Raw genomic sequence first — 15,638 nt, 5'->3', positions numbered from 1 at the left:
TCTCAATGTTTGTGTGTTGTGTGCCTCTGGGATGACAGGGCATGAACTTCCCCTCCTTGCTTGGAGGCCACCACTGTGACAGTAGTTTCTTCCCCGCCTGTGTTAGAGTCATTGTTGGGGGTGGGTTGGGGCCTGAGGGAACTGCAGCTCCTGTAGAATGGATCTGTTCCTCTCAGTGTCCTTCCCAGCTTCCTGGGCCAGTAAGTTCACTGGTTTTGTATAACCGTTTAGTGGATTTTCCCTAACAAACATAATGACTAGAAAAAGTTGGAACATGTGATTTACCCATTATCCACCTGGAATTCATGTGAAATCCATTTCCCTGGCAGATTTATGCTTTTAAAACCTCTCCCTTGTAACTGCCTTGTCACTGTTTTCTGCCACCCATCTTTCCCAGGAGTCCTCTCAGAGGACCACGCGGCCAATTTCCTGTTTCCTTGCCTTCTTCCCTGTGGGGAACAGTCTCCCATAATCCCACCCCCTGGTGCTCACGTTCTTGTGAGAAATTCTCTCCCCCTGGGCGTGGGTGGGACCAGTGATTTGCTTCTAACAGAGGAACCCAAAGGTGATGGGATGTTGCTTCCATGATTATATTACACAGGGCTGTAGCAGCCATCTTCCCAGGAGACCTTCCCTTTTACCAGTGTTAATGAAGCAGGAAGTCCCCTTTCCAAGGAACCCAGGGTGGCCCCCAGCTGACAGCCAGCAAGAACCTAACACCCTCTCTCAGGCCAACAGGTCATAGGGAACTAAATTCTATCAGCAATCTCGTGTCTCAGAAGCAGGTCATTCTCGATCTGAGATCTCGATCTTGAGCCTTGAGATGAGATCGTAGCCCCGGCTGACACACAGATGGTGGCTTTCAGATGAACCCCTGAAGCAGAGGACCCTGTAGAGATGTGCCCAGATTCCTAACCCACAGAAACCACGAGATAGTGTGTGTGGTTTTAGTGTGAAATCGGTGGTAATATTGTTACACAGCAATAAGTCACTCATTCTCTTTCTGACTTCTGGTCACATCCTCTATCTAGTGACAGACACATTCTCAACTCCTCCGGCCTTCCCTAAACCCACAAGTCCTTCCCTTCCCTGAGGACACACTTCACCCACTCAGATTATGGAAATTCATGTCAATAGTTCATGGGTCACCGAGAAACTCCAGCTTCATATCTCTCCTGGCCAGTGGTTCCCCGTATCCAAGATATAGCCCTAGGTATCTAACTACTGTCACCAGTGCTGACAACAGGTGGCAGTTGAACCACCTGCTTAATACCTTGTGTCTAATACCTCCTGAGGCTGCCCTCCTGACATCACCTGACCATTCAGACCCTCTGTCCCTGAGAGGAAACAGAGAGAGAGAGATCTCTCCCAAGAGAGATCTTTGCCTCCTGGTCCACTGAGGACAGGAATCTGGCCCTCATGTCACTATCTAAGACTGGAAACCACTTAAAGACTTTGCATATGGAGTGTGGTGCCAAATAAGTCTCCAGAGGAGTTCACTTCCCCTTAGTTTCTCTTACACAGTAATATATGAACACACTCCCTTTGTTAAAAGAGAAAACAGATGTCCAGGTGGCCAACAGACACATCATCAGGGAAATGCCTCACACCTGTCAGAATGGCTAGACTAAAAAAGACAAGAAATAACAAGTACTGGCGAGGATGAGAAGAAAAGCAGAACTTTGTGCACCCGTGGTGGGAATGCAAACTGGTGTTGCCACTGGAAAACAGTATGGAGTTTCCCCAAAAAGTTAAAAATAGAAATGTTGTATGATCCAATAATTCCACTATTGGGTATTTACCAGAAGAAAACAAAAACACCAATTCAAAAAGATACATGCACGCTATGTTTCTAGCAGCATTATTTACAATAAAATGTGGAAGCAATCCAAGTGTCCATCAATAGAGGAATGGATATGGAAGATGTGGTATATGTATACAATGGACTATCACCCATGTAAAAGAATTGGATTTTGTCATTCGTAACGACATGGATGGGCCTAGAGAGTATTATGTCAAGTGAAATAAGTCAGACAGAGAAAGATTTTACAGATACATGGACTCAAAAACCAAAACAAGTGTAAAAATGAAACAACAACCCCTAAGCAGACTTAGAGAGACAAACTGGTGGTTTCCAGAAGGAAGGTGGGTGGGGGATGGGTGAAATGGATAAATGGAATGAAGATGTACAAACTTCCCATTATAAAATAAATAAGGCATGGAGATTAAAAGCACAGCATAGAGAATATAGCTATACATTGTATTGTGACAGATGGGGACTACACTTACTATGGTGGGCACTGAGTAGTGTACAGAGTTGCTGAATTGCTATATTGTCCACCCGAAACTAATAAAACATTCTATATTAACTGTACATCAATAAAAAATAGATATATATAGCACAGTAATGTGGGAGGCCACGTTAAGGCTTCAGACGAGGACCAAACCAGGCCCTGACTTGTGCCTCCTTTAAAGGCTGAATAGCGGAACAAAAGGCTAAGGTCAATAAAGTTGAGTAGCGCTGAGAAAGGGACTGTGCTATGTGCTGTGTGCTCGCCTACATGACTTCCCACACGTTTGCTAGTCAGATAGAGACGATTTGGTCGGGGTCAGAAATTCCTGGCTGGTCCTTGCTGTCCTTGTACGGGCTATAGACTACACCACTGTAAGACTGTGCTGTGTCTTGAGTGGCCTTGAAATCAGGACATCTGGCGCTAGAGGGTCTGCTATTGGGGCTTGGGAAATAGATAATGGGAAAGCTTGAAGGATTTTCTGTGCATGTTACAAACTCTTTAGTAAACAACTAAAAATAGATACTTTCTTATGATTGTTTCTGTTAGCTATATAATGCCTCACAGCCTTGAATAAAATTGGCACTATTGGACATCCTCCTTGGTGCTCCTCCTGCCCCCATCTCTTTGTCTCTTAATTTCTTTTCACCATCCTCTTACCCTCACGTTCCTGGTCGGTTTGTCGCGCCACTGGCCGCGACACAGTAAAACAAGCAAAACATGGAATTCACCCTTTTGAAATGTACATTTCAGTACAGATGGTCCCCAGTGCATAATGGTTCTAACAAAGAAAAAAAAAAAAAAAAGAGAAATCCTTACCCCTATCTCTAAGATTCCCTTTAACTTCCATCCTGAAGCCTGGGGCTCTCTCCCATTGGCCTAAAGTAAGCATTTTTCAGTGTGTCCTTCCAGCCCTTTTTCTGTTTCTTTTCTTCTTCTTCTTCTTCTTTTTTTTTTTTTTTTTAAGATTTATTTATTCTAGAGAGAGAGAGAGAGAGCACAAGCTGGTGGGGTGGAGGGAGAGAAAATCTCAAGAAGTCTCCATGCTAAGCGGAGGGCTCAATGTAGGGCTCGATCTCATGACCCCAAGATCACAACTTGAGCTGAAACCAAGAGTTGGATGCTTAACCGACTGTGGCACCCACATGCCCCCTTCCAAGTCTTTTTCTACACATTTACAAACATAAATGTATCTGTAGAAAATGCTTACCTTATGGTTTCCTTCTTTAAAATGCAAAAGGTTTTGCACCATATATGCTTAGCTGCAATCTAATTTTTAAAATTCAAAAAATGTGTCTTGGGGGCTTTCCACATCAGTTCACACAGTTCAATCTCATTCTTTAGTTGCCTTATGGTATTCCATGATACTGATGGGCATGGACAGGATTTTCACCTGTTCCCACAAACCATACCCCAGTCTTAGCATATGGCTTAGGTGCATGGGGAGGTTTTAACCAGAATGGAAATTGTTGGGTTACAGGACGTGATTTGATTTTTAGAAGATGTTGGCAAACTGTCCTCCAGTGTAACTGATTTACAGGCTCATAGGCAGGAAATGCCAACACTTCACAAACATCTTAGTTTTTATTCATTTGATAGATGGAAAATGGTTTCTCACTGTTGTAACCTGCAGTTCTTGGATTATAAACATCTGTTTAATACTTTTTTTGGCTGGCACATTTCTTTTTCTGTAAATCATTTGTTCATAGATTTCTATCCATTTTAATAAAGTCTTAATGATTTATAGGAATTCTTTATATAGTCTTTACACTGGTAATTTTTTTTGTCTTTGTTTTGTCCTTTTTTGTCTCGTTTGCCATCTTGTCATTTAATTATACTTATTTGTCCCTTGTCATAGAAAATTCTTAAATACTGTTCAATTTGCAAATCTTTCCCTTTATGGCTTTTTGTTTTTAATGTCCTATTTAGAGAAACCTACCTTAAGATCACAAATATTCTTACATTTTCTTGAACACTTCTACAGCTCTGTTTAATGTTGGGACTGAATTGAAGATGAGTTAGTTTTAGTGAATGGTTTGAGGTTAGGGGTCTATTTTTTTAAAAATTTCTTTTCGGTGTTCCAGAATTCATTGTTTATGTACCACACCCAGTACTCCAGGCAATACATACCCTCCATAATACCCACCACCAGGCTCACACAACCTCCCACTCCCCGCCCCTCCAAAACCTACAGTTTGTTTCTCAGAGTCCATAGTCTCCCATGGTCCGTCTCCCCCTCCAATTTTCCCCATTTCCCTTCTCCTCTCCATCTCCCCATGTCCTCCATGTTATTCCTTATGCTCCACAAATAAGTGAAACCATATGATAATTGACTCTCTCTGCTTGATTTATTTCACTCAGTATAATCTCTTCCAGTCCCATTCATGTTGATACAAAAATTGGGTGTTCATCCTTTCTGATGGAGGCATAACACTCAGTAGTATATATGGACCACATCTTCCATATCCATTTGTCCGTTGAAGGGCATCTTGGTTCTTTCCACAGTTTCACAACTGTGGCCATTGCTCCTATGAACATTGGGGTACAGATGGCCCTTCTTTTCACTACATCTGTATCTTTGGGGTAAATGCCCAGTAGTGCAATTGCAGGGTCATAGGAAAGTTCTATTTTTAATTTCTTAAGGAATCTCCACAGTTTTCTAAAGTGCCTGCACCAACTTGCATTTAAGGTATGGGGTCTATTATTATTATTATTAAAGATTTTATTCATTCATTTTATTTATTTATTTGAGAGAGAGAAAGCACGCAAGTGCACCCTAATGTGAGGTTCAGTCCCATGACCCTAAGATCATGACCTGAGTTGAAACCAAGAGTGGGACACTTAACCAACTGAGCCACCCAGAAACCCCACTATCATTTTTAATTGGTAAGTAATTGCCCCAACTTTCTTATTGGTTAGCTTACCAGTTTGAAATTCCATCTTTATCACACTACATTCCCACATATAAGGGACTGTTTCTGAACTTCAGTTCTGCAAAATCCAGTGTCCCATACAGTTTCACTTGTTATCTATGCCACATCTTTACAGGGCTCTAGTCCCATGTAATGGACCTGTTCTCTACAGTTGCACAATCTCACCTTTGTTTCTAGTGCTCGCTCTCAGGACTTGGGCAAGCACCTCTAGCTTGGAACACAGTTGTGGTGTAGGGGGATTGTCAGTGTTGCGGGGATTGGATTCACATCTTGGAAATTTTCCACATATCCTTACTCTCTTCTGGCCTTTACTCCCAAAAGAAATTCCAGCTAGACATCAGTAGCCTAAATGCTGTTTATTGAAAAGAGCCGAGAAGTGAGGGTACATGCTCCCTAGGGACAGGGTGGAATAAAACAAGCAGTGCAAATCCTTCTCCGGCTCAGCATATTCTCTTGCTGCCCCACTGGGCCATCTTGTTATTGACGGGCATCTTCAGGAAGCGGTCAGACTGCATGTAGTTAGCTATCTTCTCCAAAGCCTGAAGGGAAAGCACACCAAACCTGGTAAAGACGCTAACCTAGTCCAACAGACACATCCCAAACCAGGGACATTCCCATACTGCCCGTCTCTATAGCATCCATCCCACCCCTGGCCACAATTTCATGCAGATAGTGCCATTAGGGTATAGAAGCCAGGCCCTTCCTAAGACATGAAGGTTTAGAGGTGTCCAACCATGGATCCCTTTACGCAAATGCTGGTGCTGAGAAAGAATATACCATAATGGGGTCCTCTAGGGACCAGGGAAGTATGGGAGTGTTTCTGAAAGGGAAAGGTGCAGGGAGCATTACCTCAAAACGGCACATGAAAGCCTTCAGGTTTGGAAATTCATCCAGGCACTTGGGCTCAAACATACGGTTCTGATCTAAGACATCATAGGTGAGGAAATCCACAAAGGTGAGCTAGGGGAGCAATAAGATGGTCAGGTTTGCAGGGTTCAGTAATATTGGGGAGATAGGAAGGCATCTTCCCCTTTTCCTGTCTTCCTACCTTTTCTCCTGCAAACCATGAGAATTTCCCCAGGAACAAGGAGAACTGTTTCAGTTGTCCAGGTAGCTGTTCCAAGTACTGAGGCTTCATTTTTTCCTGGGAGAGAGGGAAAAAGAGAGAAAGAGAGAACAGTTGTTACCACCTTCAGAGCGAGTCAGGGCATGAGCCAATGAGGGGACACTTAGCGGCCCCCTCCTCCGTGTGCCTCCCTCTTACTGCCTTCAATAGGGGTTGCAGAACAGAAAGAACAGGGGGCCAACACCAGAGTTATAGGACAAATGGACCCCCCCGCCCCCGCATTTCTGACAGGCTGGGTTGGTGGGACAGCAGAAGTAGCAGAATGGAGCAGAATGAACGCCAGGGTTTTTAAACACTCCTTTTCCTTAATGTCTGCCTGCTAAGGAGACTTACAAGGTCAGGGCTGTAGCACAGCCGGATCAGCTGCATGCGGAAGTCCATTACTTGGTTCTCCACGATGTCCACTCGAATCTTTTCTTCTTCAGTGTCGCCACCTACAGGCCAGAGGATGAGAAATCACCCTTGGAATCATCCACCTCCCGGAGAATTGCCAGCCTGGTCTCCCCTGCTGGCCCTACCCCACTCACACATATTGTGCTTGCGAGCGATGTAGCGCATGATAGCATTACTCTGAGTGATCTTGTTCTTACCATCCATGAGGTAAGGCAGCTGGAAGGAAAAGGACAGGTCAGATGAGCAACCAACCTCTCTCTCCTGGGGAATTTGAGACTTGCAGGTAAGTAGTAGAGAGAAAATGCTGTGTTAGGACAAAGAAGAAAATAGCTGTTGGGTCCCCACCTGGTTCTATTTTTTTTTTTTTTTAAAGAAAGGAGGGCTTCTATTTATTTATTTATTTGACAGAGGGAGGGAGAGAGATCACAAGTAGGCAGAGAGAGGGGGAAGCAGGCTCCCTGCTGAGCAGAGAACACGATGTGAGGCTCGATCCCAGAACCCTGAGACCATGACTTGAGGTGAAGGCAGAGGCTTAATCCACTGAGCCACCCAGATGCCCCTCCACCTGGTTCTAGGCCAGGGCTCTTAATCTTTCTGTGTGTGTATGTGTGTGTGTGTGTGCGCAGCCACAGACCTTTTGTCAGAATACGATTTTTAAATACATAAAGCAAATTATGTAGGATTTCACAATTTGTAAAACATTAAAGAAATAGAATTATCATGTGTGTCTATTTTATGTGTTAAATAACAAGGTGTAATAACTATCATTTCAAAGTCTGATGCACGTAACTACTATTTATGTACAAGATCTGCCACACATGTAATGTAATGTGAAAATACCCAATTTTGACTAGTGACAAAGTCACAGTCATGGCTAATAACCAATGTCACTTATTACCTATATTCACCAGAGAAGGAATTCTTAACTTTTCAATTGTGGTTATTGGAAATGAAAATAACTTTTTTTCCAAGCTCAGGCACCCTTGAATTCTACCTATTTTATCCAGGTTAAGAGCCCACATTCTAGATCCCCCTAGACCAGAGAGGAAAGAAGCAAGGATATACTTGAAGGCCTTCCCTTCTGCCCCCTCTTCTCCTAAGGACACCTACGTTAGGAAAGTCCAGGTCGAGCTTGAATTTCACATCCAGCCACTGGCTTCTATCATAGTCCGGAGCTGTAAGAGAATGAAGTGGGGCCCAACCTTCTTAACATCCTGCCTGAGGAGAGTAGAAAGATCTAAAGAAATAACCTCATCTCAATACCTCACATTCCCAGGATCCCAAAGTTAACCATTTACTCTCCGGGCCTATTAAGTAAACTGGGTTGGACCGTGGCAGAGGGAGGATCCCCAGGCTCGATAAAGGATGCATCCACCTCTCCCCACGCGGGACACAGCAGGGGGGTCCCGGGTAATTGGGACAGATGTCCCACCCAACTTAGGCGTGATGCCACCCTCTGGGCATAAGACCACAGAGACAGTTCGAGGGCCGGGGGCTTAGCGCTGGACACTGGGTCACAGACACGGGACGCATTACCTTCCCCGCACGTGTACTGTTTTTCCTCATAGCATGTTTCGGTGAACTCTAGGAGCATGCGGATGGCATGCGCCAGCTGGGGAAGAAAAACCTGCCGTCAGCGCCTGCGCGGCGACCACAGGGCCCCCAACCCCCGCCCGCCAACGTCCCTGCCTGGGGCTGCGGCGACCGTGCATACTGCCCAGGCGGTCGTTAAGAGCGCCCCCCCCCCCCCCGCTCCGCCCGAGATCGACCTCAGCGTCTTGCTGTCCTCAGCCCTCTCCGGGGCCAGGCGATCCCAGAAGCCAAGCGGGATCGGTCTCCGCGGTCGGGGATCCCGGCTAGGGCGGGCTGCGCCGTGGCTAGGGTCGGCGGGCTCCGGAGTATCGCCCCCTCCTCTCGGAGGCCGCTGACCCTGAGCCTCGGGTCGCCTCCGCGACCGTCTCCCTGACCGAGCGGCTCGGTCGTCGGGACGGCACTCACCCCGCGAATATCCCAGTAACCCAGAACCATGGTCGACTTGGACAACGACATGACGGCCCTTCAGTGCCTTCGAGGTCTGGGGGTACGCGGCAAACGGGCAGGACTTTATACCCGACGTAAGTGGGCGGGGCCAACGCGAGAGCTCTGACTCCGCCCCCACCCAGCGTCCTCCCTTCTCTCCGCGAGTCCAGGGGAATAGCGGCGGGACAACCTGTGTAGTCTTAAGGGCTGGAGGTAGGGCCGTGGCGGAAGCCGCTGGGTTTGGGGCTTTGCGCTCCCTGGTGGTGGCGCTGCGCTCAGGTGGTTAATAGTGCCAGTCAGGGCTGGAGGAGCACCAGCAACCCAGGCAGTGAGGGCCCTGCGGAATATCTGGAGGGTGAGATTCCTGTCCTAAATATTTCTCCAGAGGGAGGAGGAGGGTGTTGGTTGGGGGGGGGGGGAGATGGACAAGCACCCCCATCTGGATGGACAAGCAGATGGACAAGCACGGAGAGGTGATAAAGGAAATTTTCAGTTTTCAATGTTTGTGGGCCCTGCTTCTGGGCTCCCAGCGAAGCACAACTGTTATCATGGTTACAGTGACTCCACCAAACTTGAAAGCATGGGCTCTATTTCTGCCCCCAGCAGGCATTGTACATCTGCTAGCAAAAAAAAAAAAAAAAAAAAAAAAAAAAAAAAACCAAAAGGAAACATTTCAAACTAAAGATGAGTAAACATCTCCCTAAGTTCTGTTCTCATAGCTCTGAAGCCTTGACCCTTGCACATACTAAAAGCACAAGATAAAATTTGTGATTTTCCTGAAATGTCCTTCATCATGGTGATTTGTAACTCTTGATGTAACAGAAAACCATATATACCCTGTAGTAAACATTCATTCTCAGCAGCACTCTCTTCTTTGTGAAGATTGTATATCCTGGGTAGTTGTCCTTACTTGGGTTCTAATAAAATTCTTTTCCTTTTTTTCTTTTTCTCCCAGTTCTAAAAGGTTTGTTCATTATGTGTTGGCAGTTCTGTTATGTTGGCATAGCAGCATATCAGAGCTGCTTACCTGAGAACACCTTGGGGTCGGCTGGAACTCTGTGCTAGTACCAGCACCAGCCCCCTGTGCCCCTCTGACTTCTCAGTGTCTCATAGCTGTATCTGGTAAATTCTCCTGATATCTGGACCTCCTGAGTTGAAGCTCCTAACTTTTTCCCTAGTTGTTAAAGGTTACTGGTTGGTAATGTTCTCTAGGTGGGAATAACCTAGAGGGGGGATTTGATGGGTTGGTTGTTTCACTTTGGCATTATGCTGATGTTATTAATATGAAGCTTGAAGTTTGAATACAGTTTCTGGCTAGAAATAGGAGAGACTAAATCACTCAGCTCTGAAGAGAGGGGCCATTTGCTTCTTCCAGCCAAACAGTGCTTTCAGGTGACTGAAAGCCTAGGAGTGTCTGAGGATATTTCTCAAGACTTGTCACGGCCCCATAGGAATTTCCATTTGCTGAGGTAAGGGCTCCCCTGGGGTCTTACACATAAGGACTGATCATTCAGTGCTCTGAGCCCCCTCAGGGGTCTTAGATCTTGCTGGGGAAAACTGAGACATCGAAGAGTACATCACAGCTGTTTGGAAAGTGACACTAATGAACAGCACCCTGTCAGTCTGCCACACTTACTATTCTTAGACCTTATTCAAGCCTTATTCTAAAAATAAAACCAAAACTAAAAGAAATGGGGAACCTTGCTTCAAAGGATGGAACAACCCCCAGAAAAACCAAAAGCCACCCACAAAAATTCTGGTTGGCTATATGTATAGCACAAATGAGCCTATAGTTGCAAGTATTTACATAAATGGGAAAATTTAAGGATATTCTGAGTCTCACATGGGCCAAATAGGGTTCTTTTGACATGTCTGAATTAGTTTCTTGTGCACAAAGTTAGAGAAAGCCAGCTGTAAGACTAAGTCACCAGACACTGGGAAGACATCTGGTTCAGTCAGTGAAACCCCCGGCTTTCGGGAAGGGACCAAGGATCACAGAGGTGTTCTGGCTTCATTTGGTTTGTCTGTTGCTGGAGCTTTTGGTATCTTTGTACACAACCAGCCATGTTCTAATTGGAAATGGGAAATAACTAATTAATGGATCCATAAATTTTAAGGCTGTCTTATAATTAGATTGTTTTTATCTTTTTAAAGATTTTATGTATTTATTTGACAAAAAGAGACAATGAGAGAGGGAACACAAGCAGGGGAAGCAGGAGAGGGGGAAGCAGGCTTCCCACTGAGCAGGGAGCCCAATGTGGGGCTTGATCCCCGGACACTGGGATCATGACCCGAGCCCACGGCAGACACCTAATGACTGAGCCACCCAGGTGCCCCAGATCGGTTCTAATAAAATGGGGATATTTGGAGGGCTGCCTGGGTGGCTCAGTGGGTTAAAGCCTCTGCCTTTGGCTCAGGTCATGGTCCCAGAGTCCTGGGATGGAGCCCCACATCAGACTCTCTGCTCCACAGAGAGCCTGCTTCCTCCTCTCTCTCCCTGCCTGCCTCTCTGACTACTTGTGGTCTCTGTCAAATAAATAAATAAAATCTTTTTAAAAAGGGGGGTGGATATTTGGAAATTGGGTCTTTAATGTCCTCTCCACAAATTTCTTTTATTATTTTTTAAAAAGATTTTTATTTATTTATTTTGAGAGAGAGAGAGAGAGAGACAAAGTGAGAGAGAGCATGAGAGAAGAGGTCAGAGGGTGAAGCAGACTCCCCATGGAGCTGGGAGTCCAATATGGGACTTGATCCCAGGACTCTGGGACCATGACCTGAGCTGAAGGCAGTTGCTTAACCAACTGAGCCACCCAGGTGCCCCTCCTCTCCACAAATATCAGCGAAACATAGACTAAAGCTGTTTGCATCCTGTTTGTGTACAGGTGTCCCTGTGCGTTATAAGCACAAGATGTTTGCGCTACTTCTGGATGGTATTGCTCAAATTACCTTGTGGAAGAGCTCTATTTAATTGGTTTACAGGCAAGCACTTGTAAAAATTGGGCAGTCTAAAACTCGAAAGAAAAAAGCTCACCCAAATGTTTTTCAAGTTCACATGCTCTGGGATAAAATTCTCCAAATTCTGACTTTTATGTTATTCCATACTAAAAGACACATCCCAGGAAGGGACCTAACTGATGATCCAAAGAGATAAAGATGAACAAAATTTAGGACACCTGATCCCTTTCCCAATAGTCAGAATAATGAGGGAGAGGAAGACAGGCAGACACTACAAATTCTAAACCTACCCCTTACGCTCTGAGCACAAGCACCAGAATTGGTGTCCAGCCCACTCCTTGCCCCAGACCTCTACCATGGGGCTGAAACGCAACCAGACAGCAGAAGGAGATTTTTTTTTTAATGTTATCCGAAAACTTTAAATCTGCCTCTGGCCTTGCCAGCCACACCCCTGTCGCCTTTGTCTCTGCCTCCTCTGTTCCTGTACTCTACCCAGCCATCCCAGGGCCAGCTCCTGTGCTGCCTTCATGCCTCTAGCGCCATGAACTCTGGCTCCTCCTACCCTATCAAGGAGCAAAAGACATCCCAAGCTATTGCGCTACCTCCTTAGGAGGCTCAAACTAAAACACCTCCCAATTCAATATGAAGGAGCCCAAGAACTCCCCTGGACTTAAGCCACTCACTTCAGAGTTCTCAACAGGAGCCCCAAATAAAATTGGTCACTGAGAAAGAGACTGATGGACTTTCCAGTGGATACAGATGCAACAAAATGCTGTATTAAAGCTAAAGAAGGTCATCAGTTTGATTTAAATAAACGTGTCTTTAGAGTTATCCATATCAAATATAATACAGAGAACCAACTTTTGTTCTACCCAAATTAATATATTAAGTTTATGTTATCCCTGTTGTAGTTTATCAGCAGGAGAGGACTTAAAATAATGATTGACTTTGTTTGTCTCATGAAGTTTTCATGGGTAATTGTTAAAAATGAGTAGGTGAAATAAATGAAAGGGTTTGTGGATAAACTTTTAAAGAACTTCCAAAAAAAAAAAAAATCACTGGTCATCTAAAACTTTGAAGTTGTGCTAAGTAAAATGATAATTTAGGTTAAATTCATTGGCTGTCCAAGTCTTTTCCAGATAAGATGAAATATTAAAATACTACTAAATGTAAGTTTGTCTGCTTTTGGCTTCTTATTGCAGAAAAATGAAAGATAATTGAGTAGGTTGTAAACATGCTTTGTGCCTTATTGAGAGGTTATACTATGAAAAGAAGTTTCTAGAAGTTACAAAATATATTCATAAATTTGCCAATCTGAAGAATTCTGGTGTCATAACTCACAATTTGTTACTAGTTTTGACTGGAGACTAAGGTTTCTCAGAATTAAAATTCTGATAAATATGATTGAGACTGCTGGAAGATGATTTTATTTTATTTTTTTTAAATGATTTTATTTATTTATTTGAGAGAGAGAGAGAGAGGGCATGAGAGGAGAGGGGTCAGTGGGAGAAGCAGACAGGGAGTCTGATGTGTTACTCGATCCCAAGACTCCAGGATCACGACCTGAGCTGAAGGCGGTCACTCAACCAACTGAGCCACCCAGGTGCCCCTGGAAGATGATTTTATTTATTTTTATTTTTTTTTTAAGATTTTATTTATTTATTTGACAGAGAGAAATCACAAGTAGGCAGAGAGGCAGGCAGAGAGAGAGAGAGGAGGAAGCAGGCTCCCTGCAGAGCAGAGAGCCCGATGCGGGACTCGATCCCAGGACCCTGAGATCATGACCTGAGCCGAAGGCAGCGGCTTAACCACTGAGCCACCCAGGCGCCCGGAAGATGATTTTAAAAAGCTACTCTGTATGTACAAAAATAAGTATGTAAGAAGAATGACATAAGAAATGAAAAGACATTTTTGTTGATGGAAAAGAAAATAATTTTGTCCTGAAATGAAGCTGGTTAGGTAGAGAGGGAAAATTTAGGACAAAATCTAAGTTAAAAAGAAACATGTAGAAGGTTTGTGAAGGTGAATTTTTGAAAACAATTTTATGTGTGGTCAGGACTGACTAAGATTGAAATAAACGAGTTTTAAAAGTACACTGATATAAAATTCAAATTTGGCTTTTCTCTCTGTTAAAAAAAAAAGACCCGGTTTTTTGGATTATTGGTCTGCTCTTGTTAAGTAGTTATAAACAAGTTATTTTTTTCTTCCCTATTTTCCCAGAAAAACAGGGTTTTCATATTTGTTTTTATCAGGTCTTTGATTACTTTAAAAAACTAAATCTTTCAATATTAGAGGAGCTGAGTGGCTTGGTTGCTTAAGCATCTGACTTTGGCTCAGGTCATGATCTCAGGTCTTGGGATAGCGCCCCTCATTGGGCTCTGTACTCAGTGGGGAGCCTGCTTCTCCCTCTCCCTCTGTCCCTCTCTGCCACCCATTTCATGCTCTCTCTCTGTCAAATAAATAAAAATCTTAAAATGTATTAAAGAGTTAAGTTTTGGTAACAATTATACAACCTCCCATAAAATCTCTTATGGCCACCTGGTTAAGCAGTAATTCAATGTTAAATTTTATAATAATCTATGATCTTATGTAGATACATCCTGTAAAACATTCTGTGTTTTTTTTTTTTTTAAGATTTTATTTATTTATTTATTTGACAGCAGAGATCACAAGTAGGCAGAGAGGCAGGCAGAGAGAGAGAAGGGAAGCAGGCTCTCTGCTTCATAGAAAGCCCGATGTGGGGCTCGATCCCAGGACCCTGGGATCATGACCTGAGCTGAAGGCAGAGGCTTAACTCACTGAGCCACCCAGGAGCTCCCATTCTGTGTTTTTTTTAAACAAACTTCCCAGAAATTCAAATCCTAAATGAAATATTTTTGACTAATTAGGCTTACTAATTTGGTATGTTAATTTACTTGGAAAGCACTGTCAAACAACAATAATCCTTAGGTTGTATTTTATGGATAAACACTATAACTGTTCTAGAAGATATATGAAATTTCTAAAGTTTTAGTATGTTCTGTTATTAGATCATCACTCATCACTTGATATTCTGATTTTTTTAAAGATTTTATTTATTTATTTGACAGAGATCACAGGTAGGCAGAGGCAGGCAGAGAGGGGGAAGCAGGCTCCCCACTGAGCAGAGAGCCTGATGCAGAGCTTGATACCAGGACCTTGAGATCATGACCTGAGCCAAAGGCAGAGGCTTAACCCACTAAGCCACCCAGGCTCCCCAATATTCTGATTTTTGAAATGTTATACATCAGAAATAACTGGATTTCCTTGCCACCCATATTATAATGAGATCTCATATCAGATTTTTAACCAAGTCCATTTTTGAGTTCTTTGTTATTTCTAGTTATTTTTCTGATGCTCTTGCAAAATGTGTTTCCTCTTCAAGGAGACTCATAAAAGGAACTTTTGACAAATATAGTTATTTAATATCTTTAAGATCATAAAGCTAAGCTAAATAAAAATTTCCAGAACTAACAGAAAAAGCTGCATTCAAACAAGAATTAATAACATGGAGCTAAATGGATAAAGAAAGATGATTATGGTTTTTTTATGACTCTGACTTAAAAGATTGTTGGCTTTCTAATGTTTGCTCTTTCAGATTAAGGAAACTTTCTCTTAAAATATCCATGACCTACAGAAATATGATAAAAATATTCCTATATGGGGCACCTGGGTGGATCAGTGGATTAAAGCCTCTGCCTTCAGCTCAGGTCATGATCCCCGGGTCTTAGGATTGAGTCCTGAATCGGCTCTACGAAGCAGAGAGCCTGCTTCCCTTCTCTCTCTCTGCCTGCCTCTGCCTACTTGTGATCTCTGTCTGTCAAATAAATAAATTAAATCTTTTAAAAAAATTCCTTTATGAACAAATTAAGATATTTAACTTTTCTCCCTACCTGAACCCTC

General features: G+C 43.6%; 1 protein-coding gene across 1 annotated transcript; it reads right to left on the bottom strand.

Moving 5' to 3' along the window:
* Nucleotides 1–5,565: 5,565 nt before the first annotated feature.
* On the bottom strand, nucleotides 5,566–8,888 carry GSTM3 (glutathione S-transferase mu 3). Its single transcript, XM_082687488.1, has 8 exons — nucleotides 8,742–8,888; nucleotides 8,280–8,355; nucleotides 7,854–7,918; nucleotides 6,878–6,959; nucleotides 6,684–6,784; nucleotides 6,273–6,368; nucleotides 6,074–6,184; nucleotides 5,566–5,763 (listed from the first exon to the last, which is right to left on the bottom strand). Exons 1-8 carry the CDS (start codon nucleotides 8,790–8,792, stop codon nucleotides 5,665–5,667), a joined length of 681 nt encoding a protein of 226 aa, XP_082543614.1. The 5' UTR covers nucleotides 8,793–8,888; the 3' UTR covers nucleotides 5,566–5,664.
* Nucleotides 8,889–15,638: the final 6,750 nt, after the last annotated feature.

The sequence above is a fragment of the Mustela nivalis genome, assembly GCF_964662115.1.
Source record: "Mustela nivalis genome assembly, chromosome: 10".
In the NCBI taxonomy this organism is placed as follows: Eukaryota; Metazoa; Chordata; class Mammalia; order Carnivora; family Mustelidae; genus Mustela; species Mustela nivalis.
Note: the sequence above shows the minus strand (reverse complement) of the source record. Positions and strands in the feature narration are given on the sequence as shown.

Coding starts and splice junctions, on each gene's coding strand:
- GSTM3 (XM_082687488.1), bottom strand. CDS start 8,792: ATGTCGTTGTCCAAGTCGACCATGGTTCTGGGTTACTGGGATATTCGC. Junction 6,960..7,853: donor TCGACCTGGACTTTCCTAAC/GTAGGTGTCCTT, acceptor TTTTCCTTCCAG/CTGCCTTACCTCATGGATGG. Junction 6,185..6,272: donor CATGGTTTGCAGGAGAAAAG/GTAGGAAGACAG, acceptor TTGCTCCCCTAG/CTCACCTTTGTGGATTTCCT.